Source organism: Dermacentor albipictus, chromosome 1 (assembly GCF_038994185.2).
Source record: "Dermacentor albipictus isolate Rhodes 1998 colony chromosome 1, USDA_Dalb.pri_finalv2, whole genome shotgun sequence".
NCBI lineage: Eukaryota > Metazoa > Arthropoda > Arachnida > Ixodida > Ixodidae > Dermacentor > Dermacentor albipictus.
The window spans coordinates 213469710-213490995 of record NC_091821.1 but is presented as its reverse complement, the minus strand read 5'-3'; the positions used below and the strand labels follow the sequence as shown (position 1 = coordinate 213490995).

At 48.7% G+C, this 21286-nt stretch overlaps 1 protein-coding gene across 6 annotated transcripts in view; it reads right to left on the bottom strand.

The window, feature by feature from the left end:
• LOC135900084 (puratrophin-1-like) overlaps window positions 1-21286 on the bottom strand; it is a 716878-nt gene that overhangs the window by 513634 nt on the left and 181958 nt on the right. The window contains exon 1 of one of the 6 annotated variants that reach the window (XM_070530834.1): window positions 9212-9819. The exons of the other annotated variants lie outside the window; for them this stretch is intronic. Within the exon in view, the coding sequence (XP_070386935.1) occupies window positions 9212-9226 (15 nt within the window). The 5' untranslated portion in view covers window positions 9227-9819. Of the gene's footprint in view, window positions 1-9211; window positions 9820-21286 lie in introns of those variants that run through there. 6 annotated transcript variants of the gene reach the window in all.

Genomic DNA, 21286 nt, shown 5'->3' with positions numbered 1-21286 from the left:
CTGAATCATACTGAAGGAAGTTTGTGACGAGACAGCAAGTGCTGGCTACGGAAGGAAATGTAAAAAAAATTAAAACAGTGTTTTTTTATCGGTAAACCGAGTCTGTGCACAGTTCACATTATGCTTACTCTTGCGTCATATGCAATGTTTAAGCACCTTCATTCAAGACCGTCGCGTTTTAAACGCATTCCCCTGCGGTGGCTACGTAGGCGCACTGGTGGTAGCTCAACGTTCTACCATTCATCACAAAGGTCGCCATGCCTGACTCAAGCAAAGGGCAAGTCGCAAGTTTTCTAAGTTAAAGGTGAATCATTGTAGAAAACAAAGCCTAGCTGTGTTCCCCAAAAAACTTTTTACGCTAGAACTGTTCGTGCCAGCCGATAGCGATGTTAAAGATATTATTAGTCAATGGAAAACAGCCCTTACGAGCAAAACGCTTTGTGAATTCGGCCCCAAGAACTAACGCCACTGCAGCACACGTTGCTTCTAGTAAATATACTAACCAGGTAACATCGCTGCGAGGAGACAACGTAACGAGGATCTGATCAGCTCGAAAGAGTTTTTCATCGCTTTGCTAAAACATGCCGAAGCCTGCCAGGGCGATATCCAGAAGTTATGTCCGCACGAAGTCATGTGTATTAAGGCACGATGGGAACAGCTACCGTACACTACTCCTACGCAACCTAACTTCATGCTTCCATATAGACCGTAAAGGCAACACATTGACGAACACCGAAGAAACACCAAGCGATGGTTTGAGAAACTCTAAATTGAATCCTTTGTGTGAAGCCAAGCGACCATGAAACCACGTACGGAAAGCAAGATGGAAAATTAACTTTCTTTTTTTCTTTTATTGAACCGCTCCCACCGGGAGTAAAGTTGTCTTTTCCTCCACTTTTCGCCCTTTTTCTTCATTAAGTCTATAAAGTTTGTCATTGGACCCTCATCCATAGTTTATGCCGTAGTTTAAAAAAAAAAAGTTATTTTTCCCCATGAATCCTTTGATTTCATTGCGTGTTGGCATCATATGACCGTCAAAGAAAAAAAAAATCGAGTCCTTCCGTTCCCTCGTTTCTTCTCGCTCGAACATCTCTCGCAATCTTCGCTGGAAGGAAGCGCTAATCGAACAGGTACCAACAGGTGCCAGCAGCGCGCGAAGGGAGACACCGAGAGCGAGTGGCAGTCGTTTTTCGGACACGACCAGCGGGCGACAAAGCCGAGGTTTCACGGTGTCACGCGCCGCGCTAATTTCGCACAAACGGCGGAAGCGCGCCGCCGCGCGCGATCCACTTGCGAGCGCCGATGTACCGGCGTCCTTTACCGCCGGGCAGCGCGGCTTCGGCGCGAGATCCACCCGCGGCCCCAAAAGCCGCGCACAACACCTGCGGACGGCGAGGAGCACCCCCGGCGATTGTTCGCCTCCGAGTCATGCCCTGTCGTGGCCGTTCCGGCGAAAAGGCAGGTGCACGCACCACGATTTCTCCGCTCGTGCCGCCGCGGGCTTCGACGAGGGCGGCGAGTGCGCGCAGCGATTGAGCCCGCCGCCGCGCTCCCGCCACGCCGTGAGACGCGCCGCCACTGCCCTTGGCCAGGCAGGGGGATTCGCGCCTGACCACCCGTGCCTCACAGAGGAGACCGCGCGGTTGCAGATTTCCACCGCGTTCAACACTGTGCAAGGGTGGATAGATAGCAAATGTCGATAATAGTAATCGTGACAAAAAGGAAAAAGGAAAAAAAGGGCGCGCATATCAGCGTTTTCGGGCAGCGTTGCAGCTGAAATGCACCGAAGAAGAATGGCAGATTGTGCGATTTGGTGGTTTTCCGTAATGGTTTAAGAACAGCGCTAAAGACGTACACCGGACAACGGAATAGAGGATGGGACACACACGGCGCTACTACGGCGCCCGTGTGTGTCCCAGCCTCTATTCCGTTGCCTGCATGGTGTGCGTCTTAAGCGCGGTTTTTGAAGCTGAAATACACTGATATGCACGTATATTGTTTCATACACGCGTACTTGACAGCTGTGTGTCGGGCCGTCTACACTTCGTACCGTCTTCCGCACTGTTTGATGCCTTCTGACATGTACAGTCGCCCAAATCTTTAGCTGGTGTGCGGGAGCGGCGACTTTTCCGGGCGTCAGCGCCGTATGACGCGGCGAGGCTGGAAACAGCCTAGTAGACGATGGGCCCAGCTGAGCGCGCTTTGTCCGCATGCGCTTAGCCTCAGACTGTTTCCAGCCTCGCCCCGTCAAACGGCGCTGACGCACGGAAAAGTCGTCGCTCCCGCACACCAGCTAAAGATTTGGGCGACTGTATCAACCCCCCCACTTCAGCACAATCCCGCTGCCGGGCGTTTCCACGAGTTCCGCATAAGCGATCCAATTAAATCAACACCGACCACAATTTAACTAAGTGTTCCGGCCATCCCGAATGGCTGTTACCTTTGTATATATATTACGTTGAAAGAGTGAGAGAAATGAAGTCAGAGCATTTGTTGCGAGATCTGAGTTTCTCTCCACCCTTTAAGTAAAACAGCTTTAATATCTGTCGCACATAACTGAGCCTTGCAGAATATACCGTACAGGTGCATCGACCACAAGAGAACGTTAAAACACAAACAACACATGCGTACACTGAGAGCCGAAATGGAAATAAAACGAGCTCTGCGCCGATGTACTTTTAGTATATTCCAATCCGTCGAATAATCACCTGCTTCCTTGCATTTGACGAACCGGAGAGTTTTTCATATGTGCGTGAAAGACCTCTCGCAAGTGCCGCTCTTCGAAAGGAGGTCTTTTCGCGTCTTTACGAGACTGAATCTAATTAATTAGTAGAAGCTCGCTTTCTGCTCTGTACAGCGGCGCTTATAGGTGGAGCAGCGACCGGCAGTACCTGGCAAGCAAACAACGGCCCATAGCATCAACGCAGCCACTGATATACATCGAGTATACTCCTATGACACGCTGAACACATTACGAGTATGCAATGGTCAAGCCAGCGTCGTGGCTTCTTAGTGTATGAACAAGACCTCGTTTATTTGACGCGTGCCTAAGCGAGTCCTGAGGGGCGCAATAACGTAAAGCTATTCCAAACTTTTCTATTCCAGTTCTGCTATCAGCCCTCTGCGATTGGTAAAAAACTGTTTTTGGTTTACCCCCACTTCGCCTGTCTGTCACGCGACGCCACAAAAACCGCGATAGCTCTCCATCTGATATGACGTCTACACACTGATTATGCATGATTGGACCGAACAAAAGAAAAATAGTTATTTCTGATTCGACGCCTTTTCGTCATTAGACCTCGGCTATTGGTCAAAAGCTTTCGGGCTGCACCCACTTCACCTGCCTGTCACGCGACGTCGCAAAACCGCGAAAACTCACCGCGTCAAAGTGACGTGTAAGCGTTAAAGATGCATTAATATGACGAACAAAACTGAACTTTTTTTTTTCTGAATAGCCGCAGGCTGCCCCGCACCGAAAGGAATAAAAGATGTCTGCCGTCGTTCGTTCATGCACTGGCTACTCGCACCTGCCAAAGAGCGTGGGTTTATTTTCGTACGATAAAACTTTTGCGTGGCCGTGTAATGTTTTCGAGCACTTTTCGCAGTTTACGACATCGCTCTGCCAATCTTCTTTGCTGAGGATCCGTTTTAGCGTCATTCTTAAGCTTCCGTTGCATGCCGTCTCGATTTTAGGCCAGCCACCGCAAGCTAAGGGAAAGCGGACCAATCTCAGACGCCGGAGCACCCTCTTCATCCGGTTATCGATTTTCAGTGCACTGGCTCGGCCCCATCGAATACCTCTCCACTTGAGCGTGCTCCACGCCTCTTGCCAGCGAATTAGATATTACGACAAGCAGCTCAGTGTAGGTAATGTTATTCGTTATTAAAGAAAGCAAAAGTGACCTCCTATAAATGAGGAGAGCGTTTGATTGGTCTATTCAGACAACCCTGCGGGTCACCGCCCGATGTTTGCGTCAGCGGTTACGCAAATTTGACGTCAGGAGATTGCAATAAAAACATGTTGGAATAGTTTTACGTTATAGGGCCCCTGTTATCGTTAATAGCTGTTTTGGAATATCTTACAAGGAACGTTTTTTTTTTCTTATCGTTACAGGTTTGCCCTGTTCTTGTTTGGTTCGTGCGTCACAGAGAAAGGAAATAAACGAGCGGAGTATAGAGTCTGGCTTGTTGTGTCGTGTGCAGAGTCCACAAACGCCAGTGCAAGGACCGAACACGCGAACACAGAGTCACTCTACAGGTGCGTGAAGGAACACGCAAAGATTGAGTGGAACGAGCGAAAGTGGTAGACGCGATGTGAGATAGCGACTCTGAGACTGCGCAAGAGAGAGTGAGTGATGGATCGTGACAGACAAAACGAATCGCAACTCCCTGTTTACTGTTTTTCTCCCAAAACCACGAGACACACAGAGAGAGAGAGAGTTCGCAAGAACGAGCGCTTGCGCGATATACACAACAAAAGCGGTTCCTTATACAACTGCAGCTGCGAACCGTCACTGTATTCGACCGCGCACTACGACAGGGCTAACGCTGAAAAAAGCAAAGCAAACAAACCTATACGTCAAATGTCTTTTTTTGGTTCCGGGTAGGAGGCGCAAGTGACATTCTACCCGGCGAAGTTTCGCAGCCGGAAGCTAGCGTCAACATGTTGCCAGAAGTCAGGAGAACGCCGTGGCAGACGGTGGAGCTTATGTGGCGGAGCGACAGAGTGCCTGCAGCTGATAAAGAGCGGAAGTGGGTAAATGCTTGGGAAGAGCGCGCACGGCCATGTCTGATAAGCGTATTAAAGCAAAAACAAACAACACAAAATAAGAAAACAAGGATATATATATCTGGGCAGCAGGCATCCTGCAAGCCTTCACACGAAATGAAAACAAGAGCATTAAGTTAGACGCGCATTGCATGATCCAGATATAATAAAGAAAAGAGGCAGTTCGCGATTCTCTACGGCGGACGCCGCATGCCTAAACAGAAAAAAAACATTACAAAAATAATAAGAATAAGAAACGTACGGCGTGCGTGTGTTGCTGGCTGTATACACTTGATTCGAATTTTTTATCACTACGACGAAGAGATGACAGAAGACATTGTAAGGCCGCCTTCGAATCGCAGAATATAGCCCACCGATTAGCCGGTTGGTTAATAATGTCATGTGAACAACTCCTGTCGGAGATACGAGAAATGCACCATCATATGATCGCGAAAGGACACGACGTCGTGTTTCAGTGGCTGCCTTGTCATTGCGGTATCTCCGGCAACGACCTCGCTGACGAAGCTGCTAGAAAAGCGCACGAAGGAGCAACCTTTGTTTCAATACCTTTATCGCGGACCGACCCAGCCCAACACTTAGGCAAGCTATCGCATTCTTTGACATTGGAGAAGTGGCACACACCTGAATTCACCCAACATCGCTTGCATTCCCTCAATCCCTCTATGCAACTGCGGCTGTTACCAGGTCTTCCGCGAAATGAGGAAACAGTGCTGTGCCGCTTACGTTTGGGCGTCCCATTCACCAATGCATATACCTTTTTGATTGGAATGGCTGATAGCGCCGAGTGCAATGCCTGCGGTGTCGAGGAAACCATAGAACACCTACTGTGCTACTGCCCATCTTTTGAAAATGAAAGGCAAGACCTCTGCACAGCTCTCAATCAGCTGGATGGAAAGCCGTTCACCTTGAACAAGATCTTGGGACCATGGCCTCGCATATCGTAGCTACAAAAGGACACAAAAGCGCTGCTGCGATATTTGAAAGCGACCGGATTGAGTCAGCGTCTGTGATCCGGACTGAGTGACCGACTGATATCTCCAGTGGACTTTCTCTTCTTTTAATCTTTTCGTCCCCCTTTCCCTTTCGCCAGTGTAGGGTAGCCAACCGGGTTAATTCCTGTTTAACCTCCCTACTTTTCATTTATCATTTTCTCTCTCTCTCTCTCTTTTATCACTACGAAAGAAAACAACAGCAGAATAAAAAAAGAACACGAGAGAGAGAGAGAGAGAGAGAGAAAGGTCCGAAATAAGAGTATAGGCAGCACAATTATCTTCCATTGCCCCTTTCTCAACAGCCGAATTCGCACGCTCAGGCCGCCTTGAACTAAAGGGTGGTACAGAGCGTGCATCCATGATCGAGCGCGCCCAGGAACCTGATCGATGACATGGCTTCCGAGAGTTAAGATCGAGGCAGAGTAAACCTGACAGCTTCGCCGACTCGCTCATCGGCATGCTGCCCGCGTTACGAGGCGATGCACGAAAGGGCCGCAGCTCAAATGGGTCACTTGTCGATGGAGGACTACATGTGTGCGGTTGCCATCGCGGAGCTGCCACCTCGGTGCTGCGGAGACCGCATGCAGGAAGCGCGCGGAGCGATGCGCTGCCCGGCGCCAACAGGGTAGACGCCCACGCTCCGGCCGGCACCCTCCCCCGCCACCTCATCGCAGGCCGCATCCAAGGGAGGCTCCGGGGCTGAGCCATTCATATTTCAAGTGGCCTTTCTCCTTTCTTTCTGGCTGCGGAGGAGGCTGTCGGCCGCCGGAAAACGCGCGTTGTTTTGCCTTTGCCGCGGCAGGGCTCTCGGTGTGACCGACGCAGGGTTTCTCCTCCGCGTCTGGCGCAGCGGCGGCGGCCTGCTCGCGCAGCGGCTTCCGGTCGGCCCCAGCCGCCACCGCCGCCCTTGCTCCAGCAGCGGCGGCGCGCCTCAATCACGAGCGAGCCAGCGCGTGCGCGAATTACGCGCGCGGTCCACGGGTGCACGCCCCGAGCCGCCATTACGTGATGAGGGCGCAGATTAAAACAAAACGATCGCTGCTTTATTCGCACCGCCCACCTCTTTTTCCCATGGCGAAAATCGCGCCGCGCGGACGGCCGAGGGAAAGGAGCTCTGCGGCGCTTTAGAGCCGACGATTAGCGCGAGACAATAGCGCAGTCCGCGCATGGGACGCATGAAAACAATAATCAGCGCGCTCTTCGAGGTTGCCTCCCTCACTTTCTCTCTGCGATCTTTCTTTTCCCTTTTTTCCCTTCTTTTTTTCTTTCCGGCGCCCGGAGATGGAAGACGCTGTTTGAACAATGCAGGTGAGCGCGCACGAGACGTACTATACCCATAACGAAGCGAGCAGGAGATATTCCACACGACGCGCTCGCAAAGTGTACACATTGTCTGAATACAATTAAGGCCATGAGTGTCTGGCAGAACTGCAGCGCCACGACTTTAATTTCTGCACCGACCAAATGATTAGGCCGCGGACCGGGAACGGCTGTTTATGTCTTAGATGATTGACTGAGGTATCTGGTTTCGCCCTTTAATAGAGGAAAATGAATGTCGCCTTGACGGCTTCAAATGCTCGCCGAATTTGAACAATGCGTGCGACAAAGCTATTGTCAACGTGGTCCATGTCATTACATACACATTGTTTCCTGGCTACAATATCCGCTTGTGAAGCCTATTAGTGTCAGTGCCAGTAAAGTAGAGGCAAACCGTCTAATGTAAGTTGAAATGAACTAGCGACTTAGCGATACAATCTTCAACGTAACGAAAATGAAAGCCAGTCAAGACTGGATTCCACTATCGTCATGTTGAGAACTGTATTGCTAAGTCGCTAGTCTAACATATTAGACTCACGAGAAAGCAGTTACGGTGCGCTGTCCCCATGCAGTCTGCAATCATTATAAGTGGTAAGAATATGAACACTTTTCGTTCTGATGATAACATAAAATATAAAGGTATACATTATACCGTGACAGTAAATTTTTATATAGCAAAAGCGAACACACTCATTGGCAGCACAAGGTAAGTTGTCGTCGTCGTCGTCGTTGTCGAAAAATCAGACACTTTTCACCTACTTCATGCATTCTATGACACATCTCACCTTCCACATTTCCACCTGTGCACAGAAAAAAAAAAAAGCAGCAGCGCACGAAGCGGGTAGTGAACCAACAATGATGACCAAATGTAAAGTTAAGGTGGCGGTTGGGGTGGAATGTGTGCACCAGAGACGTAAGGTAAATAAAAAATCAGGGAGTTTTCGTGACGGTGCACCCTTCGAAATCGTGACAACCCACTTAAGAAGAACATCCTAAGAAATAAGTATTTGTCACCAACACAACACCCCCCCCCCCCCTTTTTATTTTCTTTCTTGTATAAGATATAAAGTCCTGTATACGCTACTGCTTCTCACTCGACAGAAATAAGTAGTTTCTGTCTGTACAGACGCATTGCTTCCAGCTTCAACGACAGAAGTTCCTCCATCGCTCCCGACTCATAACCGGAGCCAAGACTCTGGAAATGCACAAATCTCGCGCCACTAGTTCGATGACACTGTGTATGTAGAAGAGCACAGAAACGGGCTTATTTACTCCGATTCCAATATTTTACAGTTGAAGGCATCTCCTTGTGAGAAAATGTGCAATATATTTTTCCGGATGGAGTAAACGCAAGCGCGTGCATGGAAAGAGCTGTGCGCTTATTATCAATATTGATCTTAACTAATTGATCCACGCGACGCAGTGGTGCGCTTACGCGAACCAATTTTCTTGAGCTGGAAATGGTTGCAAGGCTATGCTCAACTGACAAAAACGTTGAGCGATAACCGCATTTTATTTCTCATTCGTTCATGCCGCAAGAACTGCCAAGCGCCAATTCTGAGTGCCGCCTTTTTTTTTCTACCAAGTTACAAGCGACTTGATAAGCAACGTTGAAAGTACAATAGAGTAACACCAAGCTAAAGCAAAACAAACACTAGGAAATATGATAAACAGCAAAGCTGCATGTCGATCAAAAGCTCTCGCCTGTTTCAAAGAGTCGGGCCGTCGATCGTAATTCTGTGCTGCAGGCGGAAGGGAAGCTAAGCGCGGACCTAACAAGGGTGTCGTTCCCCCATGTGCAGAACCAGTACGAGACAACTATACAGTCGATATTGTGTGACGCGGCAAAAATAACAAAATTATTGAGGTGAGTCACATCATTATCTCCGCCACGTATAAATGTAATCAGATAATGTTTCATTCATCTGTATCATATGTCCATTCTGTTTCGGGTTCGTCATGTTTAAAAGGAACACAGCTAGGTTCATCGGTAAACGAACAAAACAAAAGGATCCGCGGAAACGTTTCCTTTTGCTTTGTTCGCATAGCTCTATATTGGCAAGTCGATATAGCGTGACTATAGGATAGCAATGGTAAGGGATGCACTACCTACCGCTTCCGTGGCCATAATCTTCAGTTGTTCAGGCGAAAATTTCCATAGGGTCAAAAGCAGCACAGTCCGATGTAGACTCCGATCAAACAGTGGACACTCTCGCACATCAAAAGAACTTGGCAACTGGCAGTAGGGCGGGCTCGCGACGAGGGGGCCAGCGAGGTCTGAGTGGAGGTACGGGTCGCACGCGAAAGCGGTCGCAGATGTCGCGTGAGAAACAAGGACAGAGGTGTACGAAACGCGAGTGACTCCACTCTTATCGGGCCCTCTTTGTCACTCCTGCTATCGAGTTCATCAGCGCAAAAACAAAGCCACCGGCAAAGGCTATATAAAGCGAGCCAATCACTCGCAGGTGCCAGAGAGATGCGCTGAAGATGCGTCCGAGCCGGTGACAAGCGGCCGCGGGGAAAGTCCAGCGGCGCGCGCGCAGGTCACCGCAGTGGGCGGCCTAGCGTAAGCTAGTGCGCGTGTTGCAGGGGCGTCGCGTCACAGCGCGCAGCACGTGATCGTGCACATCACACGGGGCACCGAGGACAGCACGCCGTCAACGCGACGACGACTAGGAGGAGCGGAGGACGCACGCGACGATGCTCGCGGCGAGACCGTTACTCCGCGAATGGCTCCGTGGTTCCCGCGCCGCCGCCGCCGGGGACCGGTGCAGAAACATTTTACTTTCAGTTTCGGATCATGGGAAAGAGTGAACGCTAGACGTAGGAGAGGAGGTTGTCCGCCGCGGCGGTGATCGGGAGCGCAGGACGGAGTAGAGTATCTCACGTCGAAGGGGTCCCCTATCGGACCGGCCTGTCGTTCCAGCCGACGCCGCACGCAGGGTGGGCGCGCTGCGGACGCTTTTTTTTTTCTCCATGCGCAAGGGCTGTGCGCTCTCTGGCGTCGAAGGAAAAGAGCATGGAAGCGGCGCAGGCTGGCGACGAGAGAGCGCGCCCACGGGATGAGGAAGAGCAGGTGATGGTGCAGGCGAGCGGCGCCTTCGGTTATCCTTTTTTTTCTTTCTCATTTTCATCTATTATTTTTCCCTCGCTGTTTGTGCTCCCAGTGGTGGGCAACGGGCCATTCGGCGCCGTGGGTTCCGAGCTGAGAGCGCCGATCGGGGCGCAGTGCTGCCAGCGCTCTGCAGAGTGGGGAATAAAAGGAATTTTTCGAGCCATCGCCCCTTTCTGCTGCCGTAGTCTGGAAGGGAGAGAGGGAGACAGCTGGAAGAGAACACGGCGGAGAGGCTCGTGGCGCCCGGTCGGGCAACGGGTACGGCGGCTCGGCTCAGGCTCCAGGTTACCTGCCACTCAATATTTTACATGTTCAGCTCGCTCTTCATTCTACCTCTCGCCCTGGCTGCGTTTTGTATCGTGCAGACGTCCGGAAACAAAACACAGTGAGAACGAGATAAGTGCACTCAATCTCTACCCCGCTCCCCCGATTTCCATCGTTATTTTGCTATGATCGATGGGGAGAACGTTATTAATATTTCAGATGTAGCGCAGGAGGAAATCCCAAGTATACTTAGATTAGCAGGATGGGGATCCACTCCAGCGCCCTACTGCGTCCGTCACGTCCTGGGGATTACCGAAATGTAATCATCAGTAGACACCGAAACGTTTGGCAAAATGCTTATTTTTATCGCGCCTATTCGATATATTTAAGCGCGAATGAGGCCATTCTAAGCACTTTAAGCATGGTTTAATTCGGTTTGCAGATGACATTGTCCTATTCAGCAGCACTGGGGACGAGTCACAACAAATGATTGAGGACCTTAACAGAGAGATTGTAAGAGTGAGGTTGAAGATTATTATGCAGAAAACAAAGATAATGATCAATAGCCTGGCAAGGGAACAAGAATTCGGGATCGCCAGTAAGCCTCTAGAGTCTGCGAAGGAATACGTTTACCTAGGTCAATTACTCAGAGCAGACCCTGATCATGAGAAGGAAATTTACAGAAGAATAAAATTGAGTTGGAGCGCATACGGCAGACATACTCAGATCCTTACTGGAAGTTGACCATTATCACTAATACAATCAGTACATCCTACCGGTGCTAACATACAGGGCAGAAACTTGGAGGCTAACAAAGAAGCTCGAAAACTAGTTAAGGACCGTTTAAAAAGCGATGGAACGAAGAATGATAGGCGTAACGTTAAGGGAGACAGGGAGAGAGCGGTGTGGATCAGAGAGCAAACGGGCATAGCCGATATTCTAATTGACATTAAGAGAAAAAAATGGAGTTGGGCAAGCCATGTAATGCGTGGGATAGATAACTGGTGGACCATTAGAGTTACAGAATGGGTGCCAAGAGAAGGGAAACGCAGTCGAGGGTGAAAAAACACTAAGTGGGGTGCCGAAATTAAGAAATTTGCAGGCGCACGTTAGAATTGGTTGGCGCAGCCAAGGGGTAATTGGAGATCGGAGGGAGAGGCCTTCGTCCTGCAGTGGACTTATAATAGGTTGTTGTTGTTGTTGATGATGATGATGATGATGATGATGATGAGTGCCAATTTCAGCATTCGCACCTTATTTGTTTTTGAGGCCTTAAATGCCGTTTACAGATTGATCATCATCATCTCCATCATCATCACCTTATTTTATGTCCACTGCAGAACGAAGGCCTCTCCCTGCGATTTCCAATTACCCCTTTTCTGCGCCAACCGATTCCAACTAGCAGCCGCAAATTTCCTAATTTCGTCATTAAACCCTTACTGTTAAACTGTTAATGTTAAACCCTTACTTGCTCTGACTGCCTTTGCCAGCTTCTGGAGACCTGCCTCTCTGCAAAACATTCCTTTCTTTCCTTTCTCGAAAGAGCCTTCTTTCCGTCATCTCCGACTACTGCTTAAAGTTCTTGCCGAAGGTGTCAGCTGGTCTGTAATCGTAGTCGCTCTGTTCCAAGATCACAAACTCTCCTGTTTTGTCCACCGCCAGCAGCTTGCACTTGTTAGACTTCAGCTAATCGATGGTTCTCCTTGGATTCTGTGGCTTTCGCTTGCTAGGCAGATTTCTGAGAGTCGTTTGAATGCAGTCCACGGCGTCGCCCACGCATTTTTCTTTTTCTTCCTCCAGCACTTTGCTTCCTGTATCATGTGCTAAGGCCACCAAGTCTTCAGGAGCTGGACTCGGCTCGATAGCATACTGAGGCCCCTTTTCTAGCATCCTCTCGACATGGTCCGGCAACTTGCGTCTCGTCATGTTGGCGACGCTTTGAGGCGTGTCGTTATGGGGAGGGGGCTTCCTTGGTAAAAACGCCTTAGTAACCAGGTCCATCGCGCTTCGCTTCTTTTGTGTGCCAAACCCAGAAAAAAACTTAAAGGTCATTGTTGACGGATGCGATGGCAAGCAAGTGGCGCATGTAACCTTAACGCTGAGCTTAAAAAACCGCACTTGTCGCCAAGCCTCGCACCTTAGCATTTTGCACGTCCGTCCGCAAACGGCCTCTGATGGTGACAGCCTTCCGTAGAGACAACTAACCACTTCTGGTGTCACACCGTTGTTGAGTGCGCATGTCATAGCTCGGGCCCGGCTGTCGTGTGTTGTTTTCTCGCTTAAGACCTGTCCTTTCGTTGCTCTGCGCAATAGTGTTAAGTATGTCCAACCAAATAGCACACTGCGGAATTTTCGTGATGTACTTGAAGCGTTTTTGCTATTCAGCGTTCCTTGTCGCACATTGTGAAAATACTGCAGTTGCTTTCTCGCTGTATTGCTTACTTTGTTTCCTCTTGCTAATCCTTATTCACTGCCGCATAACGTGCGCGAAAGATGCGGAAAACAAAGACGCTCCAAAGTGTGCTGCTCCGGCGTCTGAGCCCATGAGTCGCAGTGCCACTCCGCAGACGGAGAGACCGTGTTCCGTCGGCCATGCGGAAAGTAGGTGAGAAGCCACTGCAATGCTAGGCATATTGTGTGCTGGAAAAGAGCGGTGTAGTTAAAGTGCGTGCTTTCTAAATGATTTTCTCACAGTATAAAGAGCTTGTCCTGTATATATACCGTATATATTAGTGTGATGGCCGCACCAGTGCAAAAGCCGCACCCAGAACTTTGCAAAAAAAAAAAAAAAAAACTCCTAAAATAGATTTAAAATTACGAGTGTATAAGCCGCACCCTATATTTTTGAGAAGGTTGGCAATGTTATTTGTTGTACAGTGCGAGAGTTCCTACGCTTTCCTTTCTTTTTCTTTTTTTGTTAATCGGTGGCAAAACAAGACAGCCGTGCCGAGTTTTTGGCGCCCCCAGGTAACAAAAACACAGCCTCCGAGATTTAGTGGCTGCCTCCGAGACGCTGCCGTGGCTGGTCTGTGGGGCGTCACCATTTCTTCCAACCGGAAGGTGACGCGCTACGGGAATATCGAAGAATAGCCAGAGCCAGTAGAAGCAAGTACTGTAGTTCAATAAAGGCAAGTACCACCGAAAATATTGACGAAAAAAAGTGTGCCTTGTTCTACGTGCAATATATATATATATATATATATATATATATATATATATACACGCACTCGCATGTATAGCTGGATAGATCCAATTTACTATTATTTGCCGTCGCTTGGAGCAAGTCAAACTATTCTTTCTTGTATTTCGCTTAATTACGTGATTAGGCGTTATTAACTTCTCAAATGCTATAATCCGAGCAAGATTGCCCATCAGGAAATCGCAGGCCTTCATGAACCAATCCCAATCAATCTTTCTGTTGCTCTATACATGCTACATAAATGTTTTTTTCCAAGCCTGAAAGAAGTCCGAGAAATCGTGGGGTACCTTTTGGCGTTTTGAAAGTTTTCTGTAACGCTTAAAAAAAGCTTTTATGTAGCATGTATTGCCCAACAGAAAGACGGATAGGGAATTCTTCATGATGGCCTACAGTTGTGTGATTGACAATTTTGCTCCGATTATGATATTTGCGAAACAAATAAATATAACTTCAGTCAAAAAATTTCAGTCAGCCTTGGAAAAGAGCACCGGGTGCTTACTGCTCAAGGAAGTGTTAGAAGTCGTCAGTGTCCAACATTCTGTGACACGAAAGTACGTGAAAGCCCTTAACGTCCCGTTGCAGAAGTACGCGCCGCTTACATCTGTGGACGTTGAGCGCTCGTTTTCTGCACATAACCAGATATTGAACAACAGAAGGCACAAATTTAGGCCAGGAAACCTCGAGATGGTGCTTGTTAACCACTACTTTCATAGTTTTTTTTTTGTCTAGGCAGACACCATGCAACAATGCTGGAAACGGGTACACTTTCACCTGCACAGTGTGTTCTTTGTTTCTTAAAAAGAAAGCTAAGAAACGTGGAGCACCAGCCTCCTTCTCTATTATAACATCGCAATGCACCGTAAAAGCTACTCGGGAAACGAAATATTTTTGCCTATACATGCCTAAAAGGCGTTACTTAGTGCTTAGATATGCCTAAAGTGCACCTTTTAGTGCCCATTATAGGCGCCTAAAATAGCATTTTTTAGTGCCTGAAGTTCCCCCCTCTACTCATCAATATATCTAGCGAAAGGAAAGACAACGAACTATTCCCCAAGGCAGCACAACGAGAAGAGTATGAATAATTGTTACTGTGACTAAGACAGTCCACATGGAACGCCGGTGCCACAATGACCCCTCTGAGGCATCGGCAAACTTTCTTCACATATATTGCTTTTGGTACAAATTAGATTCTGAGCTTTTACGTGACAAAACCGCGACACGATTATGAGGCATGCCATAGTTGGGTACTCCGGATTGATCTTCACCACCTGGAGTTCTTTCACATGCACTTAATGCACAGTACGTGGGCGTTCTGTTTCATTTCGCCCCCATCGAAATATGACAGCAGCGGCCGGCCGGGATTTGATCGCGCGCCTTCGCGCGACATGGCCACTACGCCAGCACGGCTGGTCTCTAATATATATATATATATATATATATATATATATATATATATATATATAGATAGATAGATAGATAGATAGATAGATAGATAGATAGATAGATAGATAGATAGATAGATAGATAGATAGATAGATAGATAGATAGATAGATAGATAGATAGATAGATAGATAGATAGATAGATAGATAGATAGATAACAGCGCCTATGGTACATAGTATCAGTGAAATGCGACGCAGTCACATTTGCAGTCTATAACGTTAGATAGTTGATTCTCAGATTTGTGATGAACACGGAGATGACCATTGCAGGCATCTATTTATATAGGCTGCTTGGTAATGCCGCTCCTTCGTTTCTGTTATCTATTCTATTTCTGCACAAACTATGTACAAAAGTGTCGAAAAACTGTATGTGTAACATTACCCCCTGTCCATGGTACAAGGAGAAGCCGGCGCCGTGTTTGTATTGAGTGAAACAAATGGCTTCGATGTACCGCGACTGGCAGAGGTACTGCAGCGATTTTTTCTGTTCGTTTCTAGCCTTATCTTACAATCAGTCGCGCCGACTCAATAGCATCGAACTTCAGTGGGGCCCAGGCCAATGATGAAAGACGAAATAGAAAGTAGGACGATCAACATAGTGCTACGATTGAATGTTCATATTAATTGGGCTCTAATGTCCATTATTACCTCCAAAACATAAATTAAAAGCCGAGTACAATAGCTTTGATTTGTAAGACTTCGACGCTTGCACATAAAGCTGAACTACATTTACACGCGACATTTTAATTACGCCTTTTTCGAGACTGCGAGGGATTAATTTGTTTGTGTTTTTCACCATTCTCCTTATGCATTTCACCTTATTTCAATGAAACCTTCGATGGTCGAAAAAGTCGCGCATACCTAACGTACTGTGGGAATCAGTCTTAGAGAAGCTGAGGCGGCCACATGAAATGACGCATCACGATACCGGAGACGTGCCGCGCTGGTTTTCTTTCTTCTACGCGCGTAGCGGACTGCGGTGAAGCAGGCGTCCACAACGGTCCTCGGCGATTGCAGAACGCGACACAGCGCCACCGCTGACCACAACGTTCAAACCTTCGGCACATTTCGCTGTGCCTCCGGACGCCACCAAAAAAGCCTCACTAAACACGACATCCCAACCACAACCAGTTTTCTTGCACCGAAACTGTAGAATCCGGGTTCAGCAAATATATATTGCGAATAAATGAAGGTGCGGCTCAGTTTTATTAGTAAACTATCGGAATGTGGCGCCGAACGTCTCGGAGCACTAGCTTGCACGTGGAAAGCTGGTGAGGATGTTAGTCTTTCCGCGCGTGCGTCTGCGGGCTAATGGATACATGCGCAGCATCGGGCTGCTTAGCTGGCAACTCGGCTTCGAAACTAGTGGGCTATCGGAGACGCAATTTTCTTTTTCATCGAGCGACAGCTCGTACTCGGCGAGACAGCCAACGACGACAACACGCTAAGCCGGGGGAGGTAGGCAAAGAAAGCGTCGGTCTAATAATCCGCGACACTGCACAATCCGAAGCCGTCGCACGCTTCTTGGTTTGCAACTTGTGTGCCACTCGTTGTTGTGGTTGAGTGGATATAACGCTCTGCTGCTCGGCACGACGTCGCGGGTTGGAATCCCTTCCGCGGTGGTAACATTCCGGCAGGGGCGGAAAGCAAGAGCGCACACGTAAACGAGCCGAGGTGCTCAAAATTAATCCGCAGCCCTCCACTATGTACTTCGTCTGGCGTCTCTGCTATGTATAGTTTCCGTGTTGCTTTGGTACGTCAAGATCAATTAACCGAAATATGTGCGGGAGTCCATATAAAGTGACTGCATTCGTCTCTGTGCGAATTTACGCGCTACGAATTAGGAAGCTCAGCTGTCGGAGATGCAGGGTGTTTCACGTAACTTGAGCCAAACATTAAAAAAAATATGCAAATGCCACGCGGCTGCACCGAGCCAAGGTAATGTTGTTTGTCATCGCTTGGAAATACTCAGATTATTTTTTTTTATTCCACCTACTTAAATAATTAGTCTTAATTAATTAACAGACTTCGCACTTATTATAATTAGATTAGAAGTGTCAATGAGAATATTGGAGAGCGACATGAAAAACTCCCGATACAGCTTTCTGTTTCTCAGTACGTTGTACGTAAGAGCGTTTTTCCGAGCGTGAAAGAAGCCCGCAAATGCACGCAAAACTGCCGCGCGACTGGCCGCTCGAGGCACTTTGCGTGTATTCGCGGGCTTCCTTCACGTTCGGAAAAACACTTCTATGTAGCACATATTGAGCAACAAAAAGCTGTATCGGGAGTTTTTCATGTCGCTCTACAATATTCTCATTGACACTTCTAATCTAATTATAAAAAGTGAGGATGCTGTTAATAATTAATTAAGACTAATTATTTAAGTAGGTGGAATAAAATAAATAATCTGAGTATTTCCAAGCGACGACAAATACCGTTACCTTGGGTCTGTCCAGCTGCGTAGAATTTGCATTTTATGCGAAGCATATTACGAGGGCTCAACCCAGCTCCTCAGGCGCGGCGGTGACCATGAAATCACGTGACACCGTGACGTCACGACAGAGGAGAAGTGGCTTTGGCTCAACTCTTGCAAGACGGGCTGGGTGGGAATCGAACCAGGGTCTCCGGAGTGTGGGACGGAGACGCTACCACTGAGCCACGAGTACAACGCTTCAAAGCGGTACAAAAGCGCCTCTAGTGAATGCGGTGTTGCCTTAGAAACGCGCTGTTTCTAAGGCGTGCGTCTCTTGCTCAGGCGCACATTTCGTTGCCGCGCCGAACGCTGCTTTGCTCGACGCTCACCGCGTCCAATGCGGGGCGCGTAGTCGCTGCCCTGTAGCCCATTGTCTTACACCCCTTGGCGGGTCGACGGGAACGCTGTCGCGTTCCACTCTTGAAGGCGAAGAAGTAATGCATGAGTTGTTTCTTCGTCTAGCCGAACCAAATATAGCCAAGCAACAGCAGTTCACCAGGCTAAACAGTGGTTCAACAACTAAAATAAAGGCTAGTATGCTTCGCATCCTGGGCTTAACCTTACCTAAGCCACAGCCATTTTTTTTTAATTGTTTGGCTCAAGTTAAGTGAAACACGCTGTATAACTCTGCTAATGCTCCGGAATATCAAATATGTGCACTCTCCTGCCTCCTTTAGCCAATATTTCTTTGCTTGATACCCGCTGCGTGGCTTAGCAGCGACGGTGTTGCGCTGCTAAGCAAGAGGTCGCGGAATCGAATCCCGGCCGCGGCGGCCGCATTTAGATGGGGGCTAAAACGCCCGTGTCCTGTGCATTAGGGGCACATCAAAATTAATCCGGAGTGCCCCGCTACGGCGTGCCTCATGATCAAATCGTTGTTTTGGCGCGTAAAACCCCAGAATTCAGCTCACCTTGCATGATGGCGCTTATTATCTATCTATATATATATATATATATATATATATATATATATATATATATATATATATATATAAGAGGCCATACCGCTTTCACGATCCGACGCGGCTAGCAGACTTCGAGTGCTTGCACAGGAGATCACGCTATCTCTACGGTGCACACCAAACAGCCAGACCACCCAGAGCAACCGTCAATACCACCTGCCCTCTTTGATGCATCTCTATATGCCAACTGGACTCCGTCGAAGAGAGGCGACTCTTGCTTTATCGCTTATGGCTGGGGGTGGCTTTCACTAAATCTTACTCCTTCCGCATTGGAATGGCCGACAACGATCTCTGTAATGCCTGTCTTTGCGAGGAGACGCTGGAACATGTTCTGTGCGACTGTCCTGAATATAATGTTCCGCGACAGTCCCTGGCATCTGTTCTAGCGCGCCTTGACAGTAGACCATTGTCCCTCGACACGATTTTCACATGCCGCCGACAGAAGATATCGCAGGTGAAGGCGACAAAGGCACTACTTCGGTTTTTGAAAGAGACGGGATTGGACAAGCGGCTGTGAGAGTGACGTCGCGTACCATGCCAGAATGATGGACTCCAACGGACCATGTGTGTGTGCTGTGATATGTGCTCTCTCTCCCTCTCCCCCTTCCCCATCTTTAATCTCCCCCATCCCTCTCCCATGTGTAGGGTAGCAAACCGGTTAAGCCAAACTGGTTAACCTCCCTACCTTTCCTTCTCCACTTTTTCCTTCCTTCCTTCCTTAGCTATATATAGTGCTGTCGAATGTATCCACTACTTTACGGCAAGATTTGTCCTTACGAGGTACGGTCGTTTTCCCGAAGAAAACGGAAATAAAGCAACCAATTGATTGACTTTTTCCTAGCGTAGAGGCGCAAAAATCTATCTTAACTTTTTTTTTTTACTTTATCACAAAGAAATGGGAAATTGTTCGACAACCTATATGCACATGCCACGCATTTTTCAATGCGCAAAGATAATTCATTTAAGGTTAGGCTGTACATCAATTCAGAACCAATCTTTAAGAAGAATTATGGAGATCAACGCGCATGCTGGAATTCATGTTAAGTGAAGCTATCATGAAGTGCACGGTTAGTTAAATGCTATATGCGAACTAAATGCGATGCGTACAATTGTGTATATTTTCATTTTATGTAACGTGCAACCTTATGCAATGTTTATGCACCTCGCAGGTCTGAACTTTATTGTCATGCAATGTTTATGTTTATGCGCTTCTTCCCAAGTTACTCCGAAATCCAACCCCGAGTTCAGGTGGATGAACACTGCCAGACGTCAGCGAAGTTTGATCCTTGTCGGGGTAAGAATGGTGTGTAGAAGTACTTACAGCGAGAAGAACGGACGTATGCAATATACCCCTTATGTCGCAGTAGTACAGATGTGTAAGTACATTTAAGGCCCCCGTTTACAGCTGGGAGGCTAGGTAAGCAGAGCCTTCGTTTTAATATTCCAATTTCCCTGGGATCATTGAAAACTTGAAGGATTCATCCGTGTGCGCTGCGCAAAACGTAACTTTCTTCACAGTCACTTGCCCCCATCAGTAAGCCAAATTCACTCGACGCGGCATATCGCTGTTGCAGTCTACAGACAAGCAAGTGAACTGCAATGAACCGCTACTCTAGCAGCTCGTCCACGGTATCCTTGTGCTCGGCGTGATCTGGCGGCACTGAGCTACGTCAAGTTCACCCGCGGACTGAACCGGCAATCCGTCCCTCCGGTCTGAGTCCAGATTTACTGAAGCTGCGCGTCTTTCCAGGAATAAAGAAAAGCTATCCGCAGTCACTGGCTTGATGACTTCGTGCACTTGTCGAGCACGCAGAAACCTTCTGTCGAGTCAAAAGCGAAACGATGGGCGGGCGCTTAGCGACATTCACCAAACAGGTGTCGGCCGCTCGCGGTCATAAGTGCCTCGTGAGCGAGGCCGATCCTTCGGAGCCCACCGCGGTTTCCGGCACGGTGACATTCGGCCGATAGCCCAGTTCTGGCTGCGTCTAGAAGGGCCGGCCGGCAATGGGTGCAGAAATGCGCCTATAAGCCGCGCGGTAAAAATAAAAACAAGAGCCGCGGGGGTCAAGCGGAAGGAGGTGAACCTGGTCTCTGCGGCGAATCTAGATCGACCCACACCACCTTAGCGGGAGCCACAAACGCACACATACTCGGCGCACCACAATTGAGGTCGTTGTAAAAAGAAGGCGGGCACCGCCGCACGCAGAGCAGCAGCGGCGGCGGCGGCGGCACTCTGGGGGTCCCACACTCCCGTAGCGTCGCTCTTGGTCTCACTGCGGCCCTTCTAGGTTACAACCTTCTCCCGCCGGAGGCCGCAGGCTCTGGGCCCAGTTACGTGTCTGTCCCTGCCGGGGGCGTGAGAACGTGCCGCCGCGCTCACTGTGGGTGGGTGTAGTCGTAACTCTCTGCCTGTATTTTTTTTCCACTGACTTGGACGGGTGGCTTCCTACCCTCGCGAGCAGCACGACGCGCGGAGAGCGATAGCAAGGAGTGGTCCCGTCGTCTAGAGCGCTAGGCGCGCACCACGGGGGCTAAAAGGGTCACCCTTGACCTTGACGTGCGAGGAGGAGGCGCCGCCGAAGCTCCGTGTCCGGAAGCTATGGCTAACAGATTCGCTCCGAAAGAGGTTAACAACCTTGAGCAAAAGGAGTCAGAGCCGACGCCGCCGTTGAAGCTGCCACTCGTGACGATCACTGATGCCCATCAGAGTGGCGCCGAAGAGGGATAGCGCCG